Source organism: Hetaerina americana, unplaced genomic scaffold, assembly GCF_022747635.1.
Source record: "Hetaerina americana unplaced genomic scaffold, ioHetAmer1.1.p SCAF_45, whole genome shotgun sequence".
NCBI classification, from domain to species: Eukaryota; Metazoa; Arthropoda; class Insecta; order Odonata; family Calopterygidae; genus Hetaerina; species Hetaerina americana.
The window spans coordinates 3,118,759-3,143,861 of NW_027287041.1; the positions used below are offsets into that span (position 1 = coordinate 3,118,759).

General features: G+C 38.1%; 1 protein-coding gene across 1 annotated transcript in view; it reads right to left on the reverse strand.

The window, feature by feature from the left end:
* Window positions 1–25,103, reverse strand: part of LOC139693210 (zinc finger protein 493-like) — a 32,499-nt gene that overhangs the window by 4,109 nt on the left and 3,287 nt on the right. The window contains exons 3-11 of the mRNA XM_071591313.1: window positions 24,082–24,312; window positions 17,101–17,224; window positions 14,462–15,029; window positions 6,453–6,550; window positions 6,187–6,362; window positions 5,834–6,004; window positions 3,668–3,892; window positions 1,320–1,532; window positions 468–585 (exon numbers count right to left, since the gene is read on the reverse strand). Coding sequence (XP_071447414.1) covers window positions 468–585; window positions 1,320–1,532; window positions 3,668–3,892; window positions 5,834–6,004; window positions 6,187–6,362; window positions 6,453–6,550; window positions 14,462–15,029; window positions 17,101–17,224; window positions 24,082–24,312 — 1,924 coding nt within the window. The remainder of the gene's footprint in view (window positions 1–467; window positions 586–1,319; window positions 1,533–3,667; window positions 3,893–5,833; window positions 6,005–6,186; window positions 6,363–6,452; window positions 6,551–14,461; window positions 15,030–17,100; window positions 17,225–24,081; window positions 24,313–25,103) is intronic.

The following is a 25,103-nucleotide window of genomic DNA, read 5'->3' on the forward strand; positions in this document are numbered from 1 at the left end:
TTGGCTGCCTACATATCCCCCCCACCCCCTTGTTCATTTCCTATTGGTCCCTTTACCTCTCCTTCCCCCACCTCTCCCCCGCACATCCTCTCCGCTCTTCCCCGAGAACGTCATTCTGAAGACGACAGCCGTGCTGTCGAAACGTAAAATAACAAATTGTGAGTGTCCTTTCTTTGTGTCTCTATATTCTAAAAATCTACATCTGTGTTTTTATATATTTGTGTGTCGCCGATGAGCGTTCCATTTCGAAGATATTATATATATATATATATATATATATATATATATATATATATATATATACAAATATACAAACATAAACATACATATATACATGAATACATAAACATATATACATACATACATAAATACACATATTTATATGCATTCATATACACATACATTTATATTACCTAGTGAGAGAGAGAGAGAGATATTAAAAATTTTTGATGATTGGTTGCCCTTACCTTGTGCCTGCAATACTTCTCTTCCTAAGTCTTCTTGTGGAGCGTCAACATTAAACTCTTCCTTATTGTGCACTTCCTCATTAGACAAGTAGTGTAATTGTCTATTTTTAAAATGGTCCTGCAAGAAGAAAGATAAGCAACATCTTTTAAGAGCATAGTAATACAAAATATTCAGCAAATAAATTTAATTTCCCATCTTCAAATCATTCTATTAATTAATAACCCTATTAGTCAAAGCTTTCAACTTCAAATGCTATAAATGCATGGCATTATGATATCTAGGTAATTATAACAAATAAATAAACCAAGATTTCAGAGTAAAATTTAAGCTGATTACGCTAAGCTGCATTGCTTAATTTAAGCTGCAGAGGAAATGATCAAAGAGGCATGGGAAGAACTCGAGGTAGGAATGAAAGTGGGCGGGGAATTCGTAAAATCAGTTAGGTTTGCTGATGACCAAGCTTTAGTTTGTCAGTCAGCCAAGGGGCTGCAAGCATTGCTGAGTGAATTGGAAATTCAGTGCGACAGGTATGGGATGAGAATCAATATTAATAAAACAAAGGTTATGCGATTTTCTAGAAAGAAAAAGGCCAAGCTTAACATTAAAATAGGAGGGCAATAAAACTAAAGAGCAGGTAGAACAGTTTACGTATCTCGGTAGTGTATTTAAAATTATGGGTAACTTCTTAAATGTGTTTACAATAATTCATCATGTACACAATTTGTCAGAGAATCTTCTCTGATTGCAAATAACATTATACCTGAAATAAGGATTGCATTCAAACAGCAACGCCATACTTCAGTGAAATTTATATTGCTAATTTTACACAAGACATGAAAATGCACACTCACCAAATTCCTTTCTTCATCATTACCAGACCAATGGCTGTCACGTTCTTGCATTGATGAGTCAATATCCTTTCCCAGGGCACCAGAGCATTGATTTGCAGCATCAATCTCCACTTTGACAATGACCATGTCATCTTGGACATAAACAGCACTACTGTCAAAAGGATCACTATCATTTCCATCCTCATCAATCTCTTTCTTCAAATCACCGGGAAACTAATACAAATAATTCACAAATTACAATTTAATAATGGCAAATGAAAAAATATTTCAAAAGAAAACTTGAGGGAAATATATCTTTTGAGCTAAACAAAAACTATACCAGCAGTAAAAAACCTTATTACTTTAAGACATAATAATGGAAACATTTGGATACAGCACTTTTTAAGACTGCTATGCTTAATAGCTCAATTCTTTCACCCAGATGTTTACTTTATTATAGTTATTAGCAGCCATCTAATTCATCAGAATACCCATTGTATAACTTTTAACCATCTCAGTTGTTACTGCTCGCACCAAATTATCAAAAGAATCCATGGCACTACTCAAAACCCACACTTTGGCTGATGTAGTGGGCAGTTTAAAAAGTACCCATGTTACAAATGAAGAAACCATTTTTTCCAAAATATTTTTTTTATTTTTCAACATAGTCCCCTTTATTAGAAAGATACACTTCTCCCAACATTCCTACCATTTTTTTAACCCCTACAAAAATAGGATTTGTCGAACTCTACAGGGTTCGTCCGGAAAATAAGTGTACTGAGCTCAGGAAAAAAAATTTATTACACTTTTACATATCTTAAGCTAATATTCCCCAAAATAGGACCCTTGTGAGTCGATACACTTGTTCCAGCGGCGTTCCCATTCCTGGAACGCTCCCGCGAAGGCATCATCGGGAACCTCTCGAAGACTCGTCGTCGACCTCTTCTCTGCCCTCCACGAACATCTTGTGCCACCGAAAGATCATGTTTCTGGACATGGCTGACTCCCCGTAAGCCTGGTTAATCATACCGACAGTTTCGGTAGACCATTTCCCAAGCTTTACTGCAAATTTGATGGAATAACGCTGCTCCAAAAACTTCGGCATCGCGTTCCGTGATGTGGGTCGAGCGTGGAGGTTCGCGTTAACAGAGCTCCTCACTACACCACAGCTCAGAGCCGACTGCCTTTTTCAGCGTCGCTTGCCAACATACCCCCCTCCAATCGCAGCCTGTCAGAGCGGTGCTGGGCGTGCCTGGAGCGGCGCGCCCAGCCCAGGAGTCAGTACACTTACTTTGGGAAATCGTCTACCGAAACTGTCGGTATGATTAACCAGGCTTACGGGGAGTCAGCCGTGTCCAGAAACATGATCTTTCGGTGGCACAAGATGTTCGTGGAGGGCAGAGAAGAGGTCGACGATGAGTCTTTGAGAGGTTCCCGATGATGCCTTAGCGGGAGCGTTCCAGGAATGGGAACGCCGCTGGAACAAGTGTATCGACTCACAAAGGTCCTATTTTGAGGAATATTAGCTTAAGATATGGAAAAGTCTAATAAATTGTTTTTCCCGAGCTCAGTACACTTATTTTCCGGACGAACCCTGTAGCAGAGGCCGTGGGTGTTTTCACCAGAATGGCAATTTATATTTGACATGATAAGTTGGCGTTGACAAACTTGTTGGTTTAATAGGGTGCCGCAATTGCTCACGGTAAATAAAAAGCTGATCCAGAGTTGTCGTCACCAAACTGCATGAACTACATTACGAATTGCTGCTGCACTCCCCCGTATTCCCCCGATCTGGCTCCCTGAGACTTTTCTTATTCCTTAACATTAAGAAATGGCTCACGGGAAAAAAATTTAGTTCAAACAAGGAAGTTATCGCCAAGACAGGCATATTTTGGAGAGTTCGACAAATCCTATTTTTTGGAGGGGTTAAAAAAATTAGCTGGAACGTTGGGAGAAATGTATTTTACTGAAAGGGGACTATGTTGAAAAATAAAAAAAATGTTTTTGAAAAAATGGTTTCTTCATTTCTAACACTGGTACTTATTCAACGCCCTCGTTGACCTGCCTATTGGTAGGATATTATCAATAGAAATAAAGAGAACCAACAGACTTGTTCATTTTTCAGGTCTACATACCAATTATAATGATTGATGGAAGCAATTAAAATCTAATCACTACCGCAAACAGAGGAATAAGATCTACTGTCCCTAACGGTCACGTGAGATGAAGAGGAATGGATGGATAACAACTACAAAGTGCAAAACTCAAGCTAAGTGTTTCAACTCAAACAGCAAAGTTTTACTTTGAATGACACTAGTTTCAAAGCATAGATGGTTAAATTTGGACAGGACATGAAAATGCACACTCACCAAATTCCCACCTACATCATTGCCAGACCAATGACTGTCATCTTCTTGTATTGATGCGACCATTGGCAAATCTACATCCTTTTCATGAGCCACAGAGCATCCACTGCCAGTGTCAATCTCCTCTCTGACAAAGACCATGTCATCCTGGACATCCACATTGCTAATGTCAACAGAGTCACTGGTGATTGGGTTGTCATCAACCTCTTTCTTGATCTCTCTTGGAAACTAATGCAAAGCATATATATACCTTACAATATAATAATGGCAGATGATAAACATTTCAAAATAAGAACATCAGGGCAATAAAACTTTAGAGCAAAATGAAAACTATGGTAGCATAAATAAAACTAAACACTCTGAGACACTATTTTGAAAAACTTCAGAAAATAGCATTTGTTATGACTGCAATGCATAATTGTTTTAATCACCTATATCTTTACTTTATTGTAATAATTAGCGGCCATTGAATTTATCAGAGTTCTCATTGTAACTCTGTCAACCGCCTCAACTGTTCCTGTTAGAACTGAATGATTAACAAATCCCCCGGTACCACTCAACGCCCATACTTTGCATGATGGCCCATCAACCACATTGTATCCTGGCCTCTCCACATCCTTGTTGTCATAGCTCAGGATCTCACTCTCCTCCTTATAAACCATAGACACAGCAATCAACAGGAACTTTGGTTCAGTAGTAAATAACTGTGTTTACCCAATGCTATTCCCCACATGGTATTACATTAAATACACCCTTTAAAAGGGTATTAATAATTAGGAGGTCAAATTCTTTCCCTGTGCCACCTATGGTTTCCCAGGGTGACATCTAGGATCCTTTTAAGGATCAGAAAACTCAGGTGAATGTAAGAGGGTGACCTATAGGTATGCAAAGGGAATCAAACCCAGGTCTCCCACTTGGTAGTCTAATCTCTCTCCCTGACTATCACATCTCCATCCGCTATTTATTGTTCCTGTAAATCCAATTCAGATTGGAAAGAAACATTCTGCATGGATAACATTTCGTTTAACCAATAAAGAACTTAAATTATTCATTACAAAATCTTAATATGAGGATAAGTTTTAGATGGTCCCTGGCACTACAAAATACTGAGCCACTAAACCCTGAATTCTCATGACACTAAATATCAGGGTGGCCATTATAGAATAAAAATTTCAATAACAGTATATTTAATATAGCCCTATCCACTGATAGAATATTATCAGTATGAGTACACACAGAGCTGACAAAATTGATGATTGCACCAGCCTAATTGCCACTGAGCTATCATAAGGTAGGCTGTACCATCAATCCTATCCGGTAGGATGTACAATCAATAGGATGTACCATCAAGTTATATGACATAATAGGGCATGTGTTACTGCTGGGAAACATTTGGTAGTGATTAGGAATTTGAATGTGATAAAAGGCAAATGAAGAGATGGTGATGAGGTGGAGGACTAAGGCTTAGGTACAAGGAATGACCGCTGGGAGAAAGCAGTTAAATTCTACAAGAGAGGGACAGGGGTTATTCATCGCCAAATCTTGGTTTAAACACCAGAAAAGAAGTAGGTTTGCAGAGAAAATGCCCGATTACTCAGAGGGAATCAGTTAGATTATTAATCATGGTTAGGCAAACATTTAGAAACAGCATGATTCACTTGTAAATACAGGATTATGTAAAGTAAGGATGAAGAGTTCAATAATAAACTGGCCTAAATAAAATTTAGATAAAAAGAACCACCTTCATGAGGTAGTGTGAGAATATGGAAAGCCTAAAGAGAAGTGGTGAAATTTGGAAAAACCTCTGTCAAGATGTAAGAGGGGAAATAATTTGGTTGAATTATTCATTCGAAGTTTATTGCACAGTGTGATAAATGATTTTTGTCGTTCACTCTAGTAAGTGACAGCATTTTCAAAACTTTTTGAAATAAACCAAATTTTCTCTCGCGATAAATTATCCAAGAATTTAAACTATGAATGCTTTCATATTTCCCTTCTGAATGAGTTAGTTATTTCGCCATACTTTAAAATAACTGCCACTGATCATAATTATCGTAATGGCGAAAGAATGTTAGCTACAAATTAATCAAAGAAAATGCAACAAGCTATTCCTTTTGCCCAAAGATATCATCGCCGCTGACATAGTTCAATTTAATAAATACAACTGACCTCCTCTCGGTGGGTTATCCCGTCTTTCGTTGCAGAATTGCAGCCCTTCTGGATACGATCATAGAATACAGACAAACACTCGGAACATCGACGCTTAAAAAGCCGGAATTCCGTAAGCTTCTCCATGCAGTTAGAACACACCAACCAGGGATAATGTGCATCCTCCACAACCTAATAGTATATTTCATGAACACATATTAACAACAAAATACACCAAACTCCTTCTACTCATTTATCAATGTATATTTTGACAGCAATGTACGTAATATATAAACCAACTACCCAGTCATTTGACCGAAGATTTCATACAAACATAATTTCTAAAACACGTAACACAGACAAATTAAACTTACTTTAACATCTATTAAATCCTCTATAGTCTTTTCCAGCATGAATTGTAATTTACTATTCTCGCCGAAAACATTCATCAACAGTCCGCGACTGTCTAAACACAATCTACAGACTTCAAATTCGGCTTTATCGCACATTCTGAAGGTTTTAACGTAATCCGAATGATTTACTGGAAAACCTAACGTTTAAAGTATCACGGCAAAGTCTCAACTCTAAGTAGTATTAAATGTTTCTGACACCTATAATAACCCAATTTACAGTGGGGCACTTGCATTTCGATCTTCATCTGTTTCTTTCTTTTGAGAAGGTCTGTTTTTATTCAATGGATTGATATGGAAAGACAGGATCTTAATGTGGATCACACAACTTTAACAAAAATTGAGCACATTTCATCGGATTGATTACACTTAATCAAGTAATTAGGTCAATAAATATCGCAATTGGTTTTTTTTCTGGGGAGTAAATGAGCTGATGGAGTGTTACAATCATCGTTTAATGTTTATATGACATCAGGAAATAAAAGAACCAGTTCGTCAATGACCTGATCACTAGTTCCGAAGATTCGGATCAAAAGATTCATAATTGCATTGCTTACGATTGAAGAATTTACGTATTTTCCCATCGATAACGCGCATCCAATGTATAACGCGCATCTAGAACTTCGTGGATATCATGAATTTGTATAGATACCGCGCACCCTTTTTCTCATGGATTTTATGAGATGAAATAACTGTAACAGTAGCAGATGTGTATAAAATGGAATGTAATTAGAAAGGCAAGCTTCCAGACTAATTTATTATCGCGAGATTCTTTAAATTATTGTGTACATTGGTCTGTGTATCTTTAGTTTTTTTTTCAAATTTCATTTCATAGCGCGCATCATTGTCATTTTTATCGATCGTATGAACATTTTTGTGTATGTAACGCTTACGTTATGGATGGGAAAATACAGAATACTATGGAATGTATGCATGGATTAGCTGTCGTCGCCATAGAGTAACGTAAAAATATTACAAGTTCTACTATGCCGTTTTTCCATTCCCTTCCTTTCTCAATACACGTAAAAAATAATTCTTCGAACGTTGACGCGGTCCCGTCGTTTTTAAAAGTCGATATATGTGCTTACTTGTGCGATAAAAATTTGTACTTTTCCACAGATTTATTGTAACGTCCACCGCGTTTCAGTTTATCGAACCATCATGAGGTACAAGATATGATTCAGCATATGATACATCATATTTATACTCATTTGAGGAAGTGGAGGGGGTGAAATAGAGAGAGGTAGGCGGGGACAAAGAGGGTCATTTCGGAAAAGAAAACACTCTGTTCCTCAACATACAATCCAACACTCGACCCAGGCCTCTACCTGCAAAGTCATTATCTCGGTAGGTCGAAACCTAGGTCGGGAATAACAAATTATAATCTGTGGAAGAACAAAGGATCCTCCTTTCCAATATGAATCACTTCTTCAAAGACATCCTAATCACTTCTTGGTTTTAGGCATCACTTCTTCAAAGTGAAAAAAAGCCTAAAACCATACCATTGTGTTCATTATTTGAGAGGAAGGGAGCAGGTAATTTGTGTCCTTTCTTTTCCTTATTTCCCCTTTCTTTGTCCCAGCCTTTCTTACTCCTCACTCATTTCTCTACCCCCTCTTCCTCAAACGGCAATAAATATAATGTATCACATGTTAAATCTGGTCTTTTACCTGATGATGGTTCGATGAACTGAAACGCAGGCTACATTAAAAATAAACCTGTGGAAAAGTGCAAATTTCTTTCTAATATTGATGAACTTTCACTTCATCTTGCCTTAATCTTTTGAATACATGCACAGAAATCTATTCGAATGCCTTTGAATGATTTAAAGTTAACCTTAATCATTTAATTATTCATAGGTAAACCTATTAACCTTCATATGGCTATGACCATACAGGCTTATGTAAATTATATGACATCTTAGGGCCCTATCACAGTGTCCAGCTTATGAAAAGAATCTCATTTTATGAAATGTTCGGCTATCAAAAAATAAATGTAGATGAAACCTTGAAGTAGTCGAAAGCATTATATTGATGAAGGAATCAAGGAGGAAACATATTAATTCTTCTGAAGACCATTGATTGCGATATCATTAATTTGAAGATTAGCAACTAGGACATAGCAGCTTTCATAGTTATAAAAAAATGACTAATTATGAACTGTCAACCTATCATCGTGTAATTAAACTGCTGAATCCTAAATATTAGAGCACCTTTCAAGAGAAGATAGATGCTTAGGCCAATTAGGTCATGCAGGCAAAATATCTGAAAACCAACATCTTATACTTATTCCCAAGAGTAATTTTTTTCCCAAGGACACGGGTTGTTCAATGAGTCCTTGGATCAAGAAGTTTTTTGGGTGGATTTTCCATGTTATTCAATTGATAAAAATTACCAGAATTCAGGAAGATTGATTTTGCAAGGGAAAGATATAACATTAATTAGGGCACTAAAAAAGAGGCTAATAGAACTACAGCCTAAAGAGATTCATCGTCATTTAAAAGGCTGTTTATGGCAGCGATCCTGTTGATAGGTCTACTGTAAATAGATGGGAAGTCAAATTTTATCGTTGCAAGACTGGAAAAGCCTTAATTGTTGATTGAACATGCAGCAGACATGTCAGATCACTGCAACAGACAATAAACATCATAAACTCTGATATTTTATTCAAACTTAGCAGCAAATCACTCAAAAGCGTATTGCATACCATATTGGCATGCCCCATGTGGAGCGTGTCGGCTTCATTATTGAACATTTGGGATATCATACAATCTGCGCACAATGGGGACCACACCTTCTCACAAACAAGAACAAAAAAACCATCCTTATTCCCTCAATCTTGGGCATTGAGATTTTAATTTTTTGCCTCAATTTAGGGGACACTTCAAGGGTTATCATTATACCTCAGACGATGAAGTCAATGCAAAAGTTCAATAACAGCACACTGTTTTAACTCATATTGACATAGCTCTAGAACACGTCTCCACACATCCGCTTCTCAAAATGCACTGGATGAATATAACGACCACAAACCTGCACATGCTTATTGATGGGGAATGTTACTTCCACATGCCATGAAGAGTGCTTCTGTAGGTCGTTTTGTTTATGGTCTACAAGCATGTATGCATTACTTTTCAGCCTACTGCCATAGAAATAAATTCTGTCGTGCAGTGACAATATTCTTTGTTTAATAAGGCTTAATGCTAACTGAAATTCATTCAAGGTTCGTCAATTTTCATAGTCTTCTCATTCCATTGACACCACGAAGTAATGGGCAGAGGAGTTTTAAATATGACCCTGAAAGCCTCATAGTTGATTAAGTTGACTTCCTTTGAATGTAATCATACCATAAATCTTCGACATAGTGCACAATATGCACTCAAGAGATTGGTGTACCAAGGTTTGTAACATTGCTATTTAGGGATAAAGAGATGTAGTTTCAATAGCTCTAATAAAATATTATCATTATGGAGAATCAGTTCATTTGTCTATAAAGTGATGACAACTTATCAGTAATAGCTTCTTCACTCAGTGATGGAATTGATCAGAATAGCTATTCAGCATCAATTAACCATGTTTTCATCAAATCAATTGATTGCTGTTTTCCACCATGTCCTGTCAGCATCAGAACTAATGAAAATTCAGAGAATAATTTAAACGAATGCATCCTCATCTTCAGGGAAATGAATATTTCAAAGTAACGTTCAATGAAAACCAAATGCAGTTCTTCTTAATTGTTCATTAACTGAACATGGTAACATTGATGAATGAATTTCATATACAACCTTACAAAATAATGGTAACTTATTTAGTAATATTCAATGTGAACAAACGTTTTTTAGCCATAACAGATATTATGAAACAATAGCAATACATTTTCATGTAAAATTTTCTCATGAAATCATTATATTAACATTACGTTACAACAAAAAGTCATTTGGAAGAGTAGAAAAAAATTAACAATAAGATGTAACTAATGGCTTTTTAGCTGATGTATCAACCTTTTCATCGTGTACCAAAAGTATTATATGTGTGTGTGTGTATATATATATATATATATATATATATATATATATATATATATATATATATATATATATATATATATATATATACATATATATATATACATTCAAACACTAAATCCCGCCAAATGGCGAATAAATACTCATATATACAGAAACAGATATAAGGAAAAGGGATAGGAACACACATAAAGGACGAACACAATAGAGGTGGGGAAGGCGGAATCGAACGGATCACAAGAGTAAAAATATTCCCTAGACCAGGACTCAAACCTCGGATCTTTCCACTTGCCGGGCGGATGCTCTTAACCACTTGAGCTATCGAGGATACGTAATTTACCCTGAGATCCGTGGGTCTAATATGTCGCCAAGCACCCCGATTCTTTAGCCAAGAGATGGCATCAGGGGGCTTGTGATCCATTCGATTCCGCCTTCCCCACCTCTATTGTGTTCGTCCTTTATGTGTGTTCCTATCCCTTTTCTTTATATCTGTTTCTGTATATATATATATGTATATATATATATATATATATATATATAAATATATATATATATATATATATATATATATATATATATATATATATATATATATATATATATATATGTATATATATATATATATATATATATATATATATATATGTGTATATATATATATATACACACACACACACATATAATACTTTTGGTACACGATGAAAAGGTTGATACATCAGCTAAAAAGCCATTCCCTGTGTGTGTGTGTGTGTGTGTATATATATATATATATATATATATATATATATATATATATATATATATATATACATATACATATCTTCCATATTCTCATAGATCTTGCCCCACGACCTATTCCCAAAATGCAAAAATGTGAAGAAGGCACATCACTGGGAAGAATTGGACACAATAAAGCATGAAAAGACGAGAAAACTGAAAAGCCCAACTGCCGAGGACTCCCAAGGGTGCTTTAAACAGTGGGAAAGAAGATGGTATAAGTGGATAGCCTACAAACGAAGAGGACTTTGAAGGGGACAAAATTGATTTCGACTAAATTTTACAAAAAAGAGTTTTTAATATCCTCAGTTTACATATTTATTATAACGACCTCATGCATCAAATGGACACAGGAAGGAGAATGGACATGTGGGAAGTACTGGAAATCAGAAAGAATTAGAAAAAGGGTCATTTGGTCAACAATTTATTGTTTAAATACCTCTCCCCAATCCTGGATGCATTATTTTCCTTCATAGAAAGACACAACAATCCTTCCTCACACTGTGAACCATATCAATTGCCTTTCCTGATGCTTTACAACCTTCTCCTTCTCATCTATGTAGATCACCATTCTTCTCTCTCGCCCATCCATTTTCCCACACAAGAATGGAATATAAATGGACTGCAACTTGATTAATTTGTACCTGATGAGGACACCTAAGCATCATTGAAATTGCTGGTACCAAAAAGAAGAACAGTACATTGTGTTCTTCATTTAATCAATAGAAAATTAAATTTATCTTTTGGTAATTATTTTATTTTCATACTAAATGGTACAGGATATTAATCATGGCTTCTTGGCAGAGTAAGGGAATTGGTGGGGATAGTATTCGACTATTTATTGCCAAGAGAAATGCATTTGTATATTTTACATGCGTATGGGGACTCTTATCGTTCAATTTACAACATAAACAAATTGGCGGCAGAGTTAAAACCAGATTATGGAAGCCTTACAGTTGATTAATGTCAAGGAGAAACCACGCATGAAATAATTTGACACAGAGCATGATATATGATGTACTGAGAACATTAGCATAGAGGAAATTGTCAAATTATAATTCTCAAAATAAGAAATAGCTTTTGCTGTGATTAATACTATCATGCTACAGCCAATCATTGGTACAATGAATATTTATCCCTTTTTAATAAAAAAACTCACATAAACATAAGAATAATTGCCGTGAACGATAACATTTTCCCACAAAACTTTAACAAGTGATACATTATGGCCCTTACGCAGCGTGAGTGTATTGGTTAGGAAGAGTTTATGACTATATTAATCAATCCTTATCAGTGCACTCAAATGATGTCACCTAAGGAACCTCGGGTAGATTGACATGAATGTGCAGTGCTTAGCACTAGAGTTGGTTTATTGCCTTCTCAGTTTCTTGTGTCTGATGAGGTTGCTTTAAAATCAAGGGCGATTCGAAAGTAAGGTCTCCTATTTTGTTTTCATGAGAAATTAAATTTATTCTCTCAACTTTGCGTACATCCTAGGAAAGGCTGAGCATTTAGCTATTTTTTCACATAGTCGCCTTGACGTTCAATCACTTTTTGCATCCTCGTAAGAAGCTTTTCAATACCAGCGTCGTACCTTTCTCCCGCCGCGTCACACAAAGCCAACTTGATGACTGCTTCTTGCACTTTTCCTCGTCTGACTTGAATTTCTGTCCTCCAAGGTGTGTATTTGAGAGCGGGAAACAAGTGTTAGTTGCTTGGGGGGGCAACGTCCTCTGGGCTGTAAGGAGGGTGGTCGATGATATATCCCATCAGCCGAATTCATTGAGTAGGGTGGTCATCGTTTGATGTTAAGACACGTGGACGTGCATTGTATTATGATATGCAAACACACTCCTTTAAGTGAGGAGACACCTTGTTTGTAACTGATTGAACTCCGACACACAATATTCTGCAGAACGGAGAAGTAACCACTCTCTCTTCATTCTCTAAGGCCTTCCTTTATCTAAATGAAGTGGATAGCTTATTGGCTAAATGGAAGAAGGGACTATTACGTCTCAATCTTGCCCAAATAAAGACCTCTATCTCTCTATAAAAGGTAATTCCCTCTGGTTATTGGGCACCATCTCGTCAATTGGAGCCACCGTTGTTGATTCCAATGGCAAACTCCGACGGCCGCCCCATCGACCGCTACTCATCATAGGACGTTTTCCGGGCCATCAAACAAACTCCCAGCACCACTTCAAATGCACGTTCTTGATGTCCATAATACACTTCTCATCCGTTCACTTCCCACTAAATGACTGGATGAATTTATTATATCGGAGAAGCAGTTGTCAGTTGGCTTGGCAATGCGGTGGAAGAAATGGGGGGCACAGATGGCACTGTGGCTATTGTACTGACTTGCCATCCAGGGGGCCCAGGTTCAAATCCTGGTGGTGTTGAATATTTTTCAGCGGCATCTTGATCAATACTTGAGGTGCTTTGAAGATGGGACTTTGAGTGAGTACGCTGTCCATCGGATGGGATGTCAAGCTGCGGATCCCTTGGCACCTTTCATTAAGAGTAGGCTCTTGCTGACACCAGGTTTCTCACCACCCTTCATCCTTTCCCCATCCATCCCCTATGGCGTAAATGACCTCAGCTGTCGGTCACCTCCCCTAAATACTACAACCACCCCTTTAAAGCATGAATTACCAGAATATACGTTGTGATGTAAATTTTTTTATAGCTTTGAAATATAAATGCAAAAACTGTGTTCTGAAGCACCAAGTTTTAGTCAGGAGTCAGAGTTAACAATGAAAATAAGGTATCCACGCTGGCTTCGCGTGACATGGCAGGAGAAAGGTATGATGCCGGTATTAAAAAGCTGCTTACAAGGATTCAAAAAGTGATTGATCATCAAGGTAACCTTACCAAGAATAGCTAAACGTGCCACCTTTTTTACAATATATGCAAAGTTGAGAATAAATTTGTTTTTTCACGAGAAATAAAAAGGAGACCTCACTTTTCCAAATCGCCATGTATTATATTTGATCTCCACTTAATATAAATGATAATTTGGAATTCTATGGGCTAATGACGAACGCTTATTAATTGGATTAAGTAAAATTAATATGCTAATGTTCCTTTTAAAGAATAATTTTAATATTTTTTAAGTTTATTCGATGGGATATCCTTACACTGTGGCTACATTTGGGATTTAATATTGAATTCATATACATATATATAAATATTTTAACCCAAAATAATGAATTTCTGTTGAATTCTTTTGACGTAGAGCAGTCAAATCATAAACTTATTCAATCAAAACGACCATTTTGAACGCCAATGAGAGATGTGCTGCATTTTTTACAATGTACACTAAGTTGAGGAGAATAAATTTGATTTTTTCTAGGAAAATAAAGAAAATATAGATCTTATTTTTTGAATCGTCCTCTTATAAATGGTTTTTGTGAGGGTAATGCAAACTTTTAATGCCTTTCGATTGAATGTGTCAGAGAATGTCTCTCGAGGTGGTGTTTACGAGTGAATGCCTTCGGGCATCTTTCGCATTTGAACGATTTCTCACCAGTGTGTGTCAATATATGTCTCTTCAGACCTCCGCTTAGGACAAATGCCTTGGAGCACAAGTTACACTTGTACTGCTTCTCTCCAGTGTGTGTCTTCATGTGCATCTGCAGATGACCTTTCTGAGGGAATGCCTTTGAACATAACTCACATCTATGCGATCTCTCACCAGTATGTGTCAACATGTGCACCTTCACTGCTCCGTTTTGAACGAACGCCTTGGAACAAATCTGGCATTTGTACTGCTTCTTCCCAGTATGTGTCAATGTATGCCTCTTAAGATTACCTATTTGAGAAAAACCTTTGTAACACACACTACATTTGTATGGTTTTTCACTAGTGTGTGTCAATATATGTCGACGAAGGATTGTCTTCCCCGTAAACGCTTTCCAACACACTTCACATTTGAATGGCCTCTCTGAAGTATCCGCTGACGAGTGGTTTTGGAGTTCATTAATATTCTCTCTGCCATGATCATCTGGAAAAGTACGATGATGAATTAAGTTAGTTCTGAAAGTAATAGCCTTGTGCTTCTTAGGTTCTGTATACACACACACAGTTTAGTAGATGAGGCAAGCTCATAAAGTAAGGGCCATTTGGTCATAGGAAAAAATGTACTCATACGAAACATATTTTATTGGCACTTTTAGTTAGCTCTACTAACCTACTTCATTTCTCTACATAATCGCCGTTCACTTCTAAGCATTTTTCATACCACTGCAACAGATTCTTATAACCCCCTCCGAGCATACAGGGTCGTACCCAAAAGTGGTAGGACTGATTTTTTTACAAGAATTTTATTCACGATATACTTACATCGACTTAATAATCTTCAAAGTATGCTCCTTGAGCTGCTACACACACTTAGTATAACATTGCTCCCATTCCCCGTACACCCGCTGGAAATTTTCTTTGGGGATGCCTTTGATGACCCTCGTCGAACCCTCTTGAACGGCCTTCATCGAGTCAAAACGTCGTCCCTTGAGCTGTCTTTTCATCAGGGGGAAGAAGAAGAAGAAGTCTGGTGGTGTCAGATTGGGAGAATAGGGTGGGTGCGGCAACGTGGCAATGCCATATTTGGCCAGGAGCTGTCTGACGACGAGCGCGCCATGGCAGAATTTTCGGCACCATCTTGGCACACACCTTGCACATGGCCAAATCCTGTGAAATAATGCATTGGACGTTGGATGCAGATAGACCCAACTGGTCTGCAATTTCTTCATTGGTTAAGAGTCGGTCTATGTTCAGCAGTGTCCTCACTCTGTCCACATTCGTATTGGTTCTTGCCGTCGATGGCCATCTGGAGCGATGGTCGTCTTCAACGAGCTCCCTACCCTCTTTATACGACTTGTGCCACTCAGATACCGTGGAATGGCTTAAGGCAGTGTCCCCATAAGCCTGCTTGATCATATCGAGGGTCTCAGTTTCCGTCTTCCCGAGTTTTGCACAAAACTTCACGGAATAACGTTGCTCTAAATTCAGTTTCATTTTGTTTTTCGACGCGGGCAAAAAACTTGCTTCACTAAAAACGGTGTCCTCACTCAACGACAGCCCGCAGGCGACTGAGGTTGGTGTCGGTCTGTTGCTAAGAGCCCCCTCCACCTTATCCTGCCAGGCAGACCCCCCTCCATCGCTCTGTTCACGCAAGAGAAAATCAGTCCTTCCCCTTTTTGGGTGCGACCCTGTAGAAGCTCGCCACCTGAGAGACTTGAACCAATCGACATTAACGCCGTTCTTGTGTTCCTCTGCGTGGTTTCTAAACGTTTTCCATCCGAGCCACTGTTTGCCAAGTGCAAGAAGAGGAAGTAGTCGCCAGGTGAAAGGTCAGGACTATGTACGCTGGGGGCACGAAAACTGTCTCGTCCACTGGACATCCTTTGTGCTCTTTGTGTGGTGGTCGGCTTAGCATTTTCGGTACACCCACCTTGCACACAATTTGTGGTATCCGAGGTTTTTTCCGTGACAATATTGTAGACAGTAGTCGGTCCAAGTTGAGGAAATTGTCCAGCCAGATCATTATTAATAGTCAATCGACGATCACATCGTAGTTTTTGTTCCACTTGCGAAACGATTTCATCGATCAGAATACTGGGCAAACAGCCACTTCGCTCTTTGTAAATGGACATTTGTTCGTAATATTTTTAAAATGACGTCACCATTGTCTCTGACCTTTCCTTCACTCATAACTGTAGGTCCATATAGACTAGGGTCCATAAATCCCGATGAATTAATTTCATTTGCATCGGACCATCCTTTAGCGATACAAGAATCGTATGACAGAACAACGCACTTCACAGCTGGCGGGAAAATGAACGATTGCGTCTCGGACATTGTTGTGTTTGGATGGACGGACAAGCAAACGAATTCTGAAACAAAACAAATGCTGCTATAGCGTCTCTATGAATCAGAAGATGGCACTGCAGGAGTAAAACTCTGTTCTGAAGCACCAATAAGTAGATATAAGCAAACGGCCCTTACTTAATGAATATGCCTCCTATATCAATGAAACTCAAACGCATTTGAAATTTTTGGTTCTTTGCCACTCTTACCTTGTACCTGGAACACTTCCCCTCCAAGGTTTTCTTCACCTTGTGGACCATCAATGTCATATTCTTCCTTAATGTTCACTTCCTCATTAGAGAACACATGTAATTCTCCAGTTTCCAAACGGTCCTGTAAGATGAAAGATGAACATAATCTCGTAAGTACGAAAAAATTCAAAACATCCAGAATATGTCCCACAATCATTCACCATCTTGAATTTCAAATTCATACAAAGCTATACGATGCATCCTTGACCTGAGGACGCCAGCAGGATAGCTGGAGAAACTGTTGTACATTTAAACGACATACGCGGACGCAGCCCGAAAAATGTGGAAATCACTTAAAAATAATATTTTCAGCATTCACTACATGATTCAAACTTTTGCAAGAGTGGTGTGATCGTAATTTTCTTCATATTAATAAGGAAAAAACAAATTTAATATACTTTGTAAATAAAAATAAGCCTCTGACAGATATTTCAGTGTCTTTTGACAATGTGATTATTCTAAGGAGTGACAATGCCTCCTTCCTGGGTGTTACCCTGGGTAGTAGACTAGGCTGGGATAGCCATACAGGGTTCGTCCGGAAAATAAGTGTACTGACTCCTGGGCTGGGCGCGCCGCTCCAGGCGCGCCCAGCACCGCTCTGACGGGCTGCGATTGGAGGGGGGTATGTTGGCAAGCGACTCAGAGCTGTGGTGTAGTGAGGAGCTCTGTTAACGCAAACCTCCACGCTCGACCCACATCACGGAACGCGATGCCGAAGTTTTTGGAGCAGCGTTATTCCATCAAATTTGCGCTAAAGCTTGGGAAATCGTCTACCGAAACTGTCGGTATGATTAACCAGGCTTACGGGGAGTCAGCCATGTCCAGAAACATGATCTTTTGGTGGCACAAGATGTTCGTGGAGGGCAGAGAAGAGGCCTTGATGACGAGTCTTCGAGAGGTTCCCGATGATGCCTTCGCGGGAGCGTTCCAGGAATGGGAACGCCGCTGGAACAAGTGTATCGACTCACAAGGGTCCTATTTTGAGGAATATTAGCTTAAGATATGTAAAAGTGTAATAAAATTTTTTTCCTGAGCTCAGTACACTTATTTTCTGGACGAACCCTGTATTTCTAGTTTATGCAGAAAACTCTGTTAAGCGTGCTATTTGGTACGTTCTATCAGGCAAACTGTAAATAATGAAGTTCTTATGTCTATTTATTATGGTGAGTTTTATGCCCATGTACTTTTTAGTATTCTTTTTTGGGGCCCATTACCCTGTGCTCATGTTCTATTTAAAATCCAAAAGAGGATACTAAGACTAATGTGCAATACACTCCTCAAGAGCTCCATGTCGCCCCCTTTTCAAAAAACTTGGTATTCTCCCTCTTCCCTGTGTGTATATGCCAAGTGCTATTGTTTATGCTAAACGCCATATCTCATTATATACCACTAACAATAGCATTCACAATCATTATACCAGGACCTGCAGTCATCTACATGTGTACTTCATCAGAACTTGCAAGTCTACTTTTTCTCCCCATTACATGGGACTCTTATTGTATAATAACCTTCCTCTGGTTATCAAGAGCATAGAAAAAATGTCCACCTTTAAATTCAAAGTGAGGGACTTTTTCATGCTACACCTATTCTACACTATTGATGAGTTTCTGAATATGTAACAATGTATTGTATTTTATGTTAAGATCCCACAATCCTTCGTCGACATATATTGACACACACTAGTGAAAAACCATACAAATGTAGTGTGTGTTACAAAGGTTTTTCTCAAATAGGTAATCTTAAGAGGCATACATTGACACATACTGGGAAGAAGCAGTACAAATGCCAGATTTGTTCCAAGGCGTTCGTTCAAAACGGAGCAGTTAAGGTGCACATGTTGACACATACTGGCGAGAGATCACATAGATGTGAGTTATGTTCAAAGGCTTTCCCTCAGAAAGGTCATCTGCAGATGCACATGAAGACACACACTGGGGAAAAGGAGTACAAGTGTAACTTGTGCTCCAAGGCGTTCGTCCTAAGCGGAGGTCTGAAGAGACATATATTGACACATACTGGTGAGAAATCGTTCAAATGCGAAAGGTGCCCGAAGGCATTCACTCGTAAACACCACCTCGAGAGACATTCTCTGACACATTCAATCGAAAGGCATTAAAAGTTTGAATTACCCTCACAAAAACCATTTATACGAGGACGATTCAAAAAATAAGATCTTTGACGTGCCGTATATCATGGAACATGAATGTACCCAAATCCTCAGGCAAATAAATAAATAAATAAATTCACATTAATTTTTCATCATCATGAAATAACTCTCCACTTATGAGTCAAACCTTTCCACAACGACTGTTACAAATATGTACTGTTATAGCATCTAAGTAATTATTACAGAGAAATAACCGAGACATCGGGGTAAAATTTATGCTGAATATTAATTGATCATGTATACAAACCATTATACAAGGGTGATTCAAAAAGTAAAGTCCCCTATTTTTTTCCCATGAAAAATCAAATTTCTTCTCTCAATTTAGGGTACATCAGTGAAAAGGCAGAGCATTTAGCTATTTTTCTACAAAGTTGCCTTGATGATCAAATGCTTTTTGCATCCTTGTAAGCAGCTTTTTAATACCAGCATTGTACCTTTCTCCCGCCGCGACACAAAGCCAACTGACGACTGCTTCTCCTATATAATAAATACATCACATCAATTTAGCGGAAGTGTATGGTGAGAAGTGTATTATGGACATCAAATACATGCACCGGAAGTGGTGTAGGGAGTTTTTTGATGTCCGGGAGAACGTCTAAGATGAGCAGCGGTCAATGGGGCGGCCGAGTTTGGCATTGGAATCAACAACGGTGGCTCCAATTGACGAGATAATGGGCAATAACCAGAGGGAATTACCCTTCATTTAGATAAAGGAAGGCCTTAGAATGAATGAAGAGAGAGAGAGTGTCTACTTCTCCATGCTGCAGAATATTGTGTGTCGGAGTTCAATCAGTTACAAACAAGGTGTCTGTCTCCTCACTTTAAGGAGTGTGTTTGCATATCATAATACAATGCACGTCCACATGTCTTCACATCAAACGATGACCACCCTACTCAATGAATTCGGCCGATGGGATATACCATTGACCACCCTCCTTACAGCCCGTACATTGCCCCCAGCGACTAGTACTTGTTTCGTTTATGAAATATGATGATAATGATGATTGGGGGGACATTGTACGTGTCATATCACACTTGGGGCACACGAGATGATAATAATATGTTTGTTGGAGAAGAGACAGACAATAAATAAATAAATGATAAAGCAAAGAAGATCATCGCAACCCTCCTCCTCCTTATTATTATTATTCTTAATAGATCTTTGCCCCATTTTTGCGACTTTTTATCCTATATATTCCCGATAAATTGCAATCAAATGTGATGATGTATTGACAGATGCATCGGCTGATGGGGGGACATTGTATCACTGGACACAAGATGTGTCGGAAGAAATACAATAAAGCAAGAAAAGACGAGAAAACCAAATGGCTCAACTGCCGAGAACTTCCAAGGGTTCTTTAAACAGTGGAAAAGAAGAAGACGGATTAAGAAGGCATAGCCTACGAATGGAGAGTACCTTGAAGAAGGAAAGACAGCAAAATCATTGATATGTAGACCCTAAATTTTGCAAATTAAAATGGATGGATCTATGGGGACACACACACACACCAATGAATGACACCATGACACAATGCACACCATTCAGAGCACATTATCCAGAGAGCACATTGATATACTACCTTGATCAAAAATTTCCCGGAATTTATTCAGAAAATTAAAAATACAAGTTTATTCATCTAAATCTATATTGTCCCCTTCAAAGTAATCCCTATCGACTGCAACACACTTATGCCAGCGCTTGATCCAATCCTCGAAACATTTTTTACATTCGGTTTTCGGTATGTCCATCAGTGCTTCCTGCGATTTTTCCATTACTTCCTCTCGGCTACTAAAACGCGTTCCCCGTAATGGTTTTTTAACTCGATTGAACAGAAAGAAGTCACAGGGAGCCAAATCAGGTGAATTCGGTGGCTGTTGGATGGTATTTGTTGCATTTTTCGTCAAAAAATTACGAATAATGATAGCACTGTGCGACGGTGCGTTATCATGGTGCAAAATCCACGAGTTTTCTGCCCACATTTCTGGTCTCTTTCGGCGAATTGCTTCACGCAAACGTCTCATAACGCCCAAATAACACTCTTTGTTTACTGTCTGGCCTTCTGGCAAAAATTCATGATGCACTACACCGTTGTAATCCATGAAAACCGTCAGCATTGCCTTCTTTTTTGACTGAAAACGACGTGGTTTTTTTGGTCTCGGCTCATTTGGTGAACGCCATTCACTTGTCTGATGTCTGGATTGCGTGTCGTACTCATAAACCCACGTATCGTCTCCAGTAATGATCCTTTTGATGAATGTGGGATCGGATTCAGCCTCGCAAATCATGTCTTTTGCGACGTCAACACGGTCTCTTTTTTGCATGAAATTGAGGTCTCTTGGCACCAACTTTGCTGCTACACGACGGAAACCCAAATCATTAACCACAATGTCTTGGGCGGATCCATAGGCAATGTTCAAGTCCTCCGCTATTTCTCTGATGGTTAATTTGCGGTTATTGACCAACATTTCTTTTACTTTATCAATTTTTTCACCGACTTTCGATGTCGATGGTCTGCCCCTGCGTTCATCATCTTCGATTGACTCACGACCACTTCTGAACCGCTCGTGCCACTGGTAAACGACCGTTTTTTTTAGAGAATCGTTGCCGAAACACTTTTCCAACATTTCCAACGTCCGTGCGCCACTAAATCCGTTTTTTACGCAAAATTTAATACAAGTTCGTTGTTGCAAATTTAAATCCATTTCTGAAATTGTAAAAAATCGCCAACACACACAGAGATAGATGTACTCTTGGCTACGTAACTTTTGCAAATGTCAAGTTATGACACTAAGATTTAAAGGGAATATCAACAACAGATGTACCAATTTAACAAAAAAAACAGAACTCAAATCGGAACGATGGGAGCGCCACACGGTGGTTATTCCGGGAACTTTTTGATCAAGGTAGTATGTTCGCCGTTGTTTCTGGCTAAATTAATTAATTCAAATCACCCAATTGATCCTATTATCATCACAATCCTCCTCCTGCTTATTATTATTATATTCTCAATAGATCTTTGCTCCTTATTGCGACTCTTTCATATATATTCCCAATAAAAATGCAATGAAATGTGATGATAATAATGATTGGGGGGGACATTGTACGTGTCATATCACACTTTGGGGCACACACGAGATGATAATAATATGTTTGTTGGAGAAGAGACAGACAATAAATAATAATAATAAAGCAAAGAAGAAATGAATAGATATAGAAAACTACTACTGCTGATTACATAAGAAGAACCATTAATAAGAACTGAACTGCCTTTAAATAAGAGGAGGACTTCCAAAGGGGAGGGTGCTTTATTATTAAACAGTGGAAATGAATATAAGAAGAAGAAGATGGAATATATAATAATAAGAAGAAGGCATAGATAGACATCACTACAAATTGACAGAGAGAGTACTTTGAAGAAGGTATAGACACCAAAATCATTCAAGTATAGACTCTAGAAGAGACACAATAAATAGTAATAATAAAGCAAAGAAGAAACGACGATATAGAAAAGTACTACTACTCCTAAATTAAATAAGAAGAACCTTAATAAGAACTGAACTGCCTTTAAATAAGAGGAGGAGGACTTCCAAAGGGGAGGGTGCTTTATTATTATTAAACAGTGGAAATGAATATAAGAAGAAGAAGAAGATGGAATATAGAGTAATAATAAGAAGAAGGCATAGATAGCCATTACTACGAATTGACAGAGAGAGTACTTTGAAGAAGGAAAAGACAACAAAATCATTGATATTTATACTATAAATTAAAACCAAAATAAAGTTAATATGGCCTCAGTAGGCGTACTTATTGGACAGACCTTTCTTCTAGTTCTTAGCATAAGGCTATATCTTTTACTAATACCCATACACGCATTACAATTTAAAAATGACAGATGGTAAAAATTTCAAAATCACGGCAATAAATCTTTGGAGATCGCTTAAACAATAAGAACTTTCAAACACAATAATAAAAACTTTGAAAAACAGCATTTCTTATGACTGCTATGCATAATTGCTCAAACCCAGATGTTGACTTAGTTGTAATTACTGTAAGCCATCCAAGTGCCCACTGTATTAATGTCATCCGTCTCAAACGTTGGTACTCGTTCTGAATGTATCAATTTTTGCTGTTTTAACCGAATGATTATCGATAGATTCCACAGCACTACTAAACGCCCACACTTTGCATGATGTACCATCAACGATATCCCCTCCTGGTGCCTCTGTACCATTGCTATCACGACTCAGGACATCATACTCCTCAATATATACCATATTTTATTAATTCAATTGCATCCAATGCACTCACTGTACTGGTGACTCACTCACCAAATTCCAAGGTGAAACAGCTTTTTTTTGAAAACAGGTACTTTTGTTTCATATTTGATTTACACTCACTTGTTATGATTTGTTTAATTATAACAATAAGAACACGAATGCTTCAGCCTTGTTTTCTTACCAAAAGTTATAATAAAATACTGCCAAAACAAAAGTCAAGTGCTCATTCATGACAATAGCTATTTAATGAGTAATTTTAATTAATTAGTCTACAATCTAGCCACAGGTCGACCCTTTGTTTGCAACCTTCACTTAGCGAGCATATTTAGAATTATTGGGTCACTTCAAACTGTATTTAAAAGAATCCTCTCTAGTCTACACGTATTGGGTCTGAGAATGTGGTCTGATTGCATATCTGAAGTAAAGAGTGACATATAAAGGGCGATGTTATACTTCGAATGACAATGAACTCAATGTACTGGTGACTCACTCACCAAATTCCCTGTTCCACCATTGCTAGACCAATGACTGTCACCTACAATGACTGTCATTGAGGCGACCATTGGCAAGTCTACATCCTTTTCTGGAACAACAGAGCATCCACTGGCAGTGTCAGTCTCCTCTTTTACAAAGATCATATCATCTTGGACATCCACGGCACTGCTGTCAACAGCGTCAGAGGCGATTCCGTCGTCATCAGTCTCTTTCTTGATCTCACCGGGAAACTAATGCAAAGTATAAACACATAACATTTCAATAATGGCAGACGATAAACATTTTGAAATTGGAGCATCACGTAAACAAATCTTTTGAGTTAAAAACTAGAGCAACAACAATGAAACTAATCGCTTTAAGAATAAGAAACTATGAATGAAAAACATCAGGAAATAGAATTTGTAATGACTGCAATGCACAATTATTACAATCTTTCCCCAAGATCTTCAATTTGTTGTAATTATTAGCTGCCATCCAATTCATCCAAGTACTTGCTGTATATCTGTTATCCGTCTTAAACATTGCTGTTCGATCCATATGATTAATAGATTCCACAGCACTACTCAATGCCAGAACTTTGCTTGAATAACGAGGGGAGACCCGAAAGTAAAGGGATTTGGGCTGCGGTGGATAGCAATAGAGGGGGAAGCCTTTGTTCAGCCAGTCATACATCAGGCTCACGTCTCCTGAGTCAGTATGCACAGCACCGTTGCTGTGACAGGATCAGTCTATCCGTGAGAACTGTTTCAGTGAACTTTTTTCATTTCCCCAAAAAACGTGATGGCATTTTATCATGAGGAATGCACTGAAGTAAAATTTTGTTTCCTGTTAGGGAAATTGGCCGCGGAAACTATTGTAATACTCAAGACTGCTTATTGTGAAGCTGCCCTAAGCAAAACCAGAGTCTACGAGGGGTTTACATGTTTAACAAAAGGTGAAATGTCAATTGAAGACCAACCACGTTCAGGTCGCACTTCAACATCCAGAACTGATGAAAATGTCGACAAAATCAATGACCTCA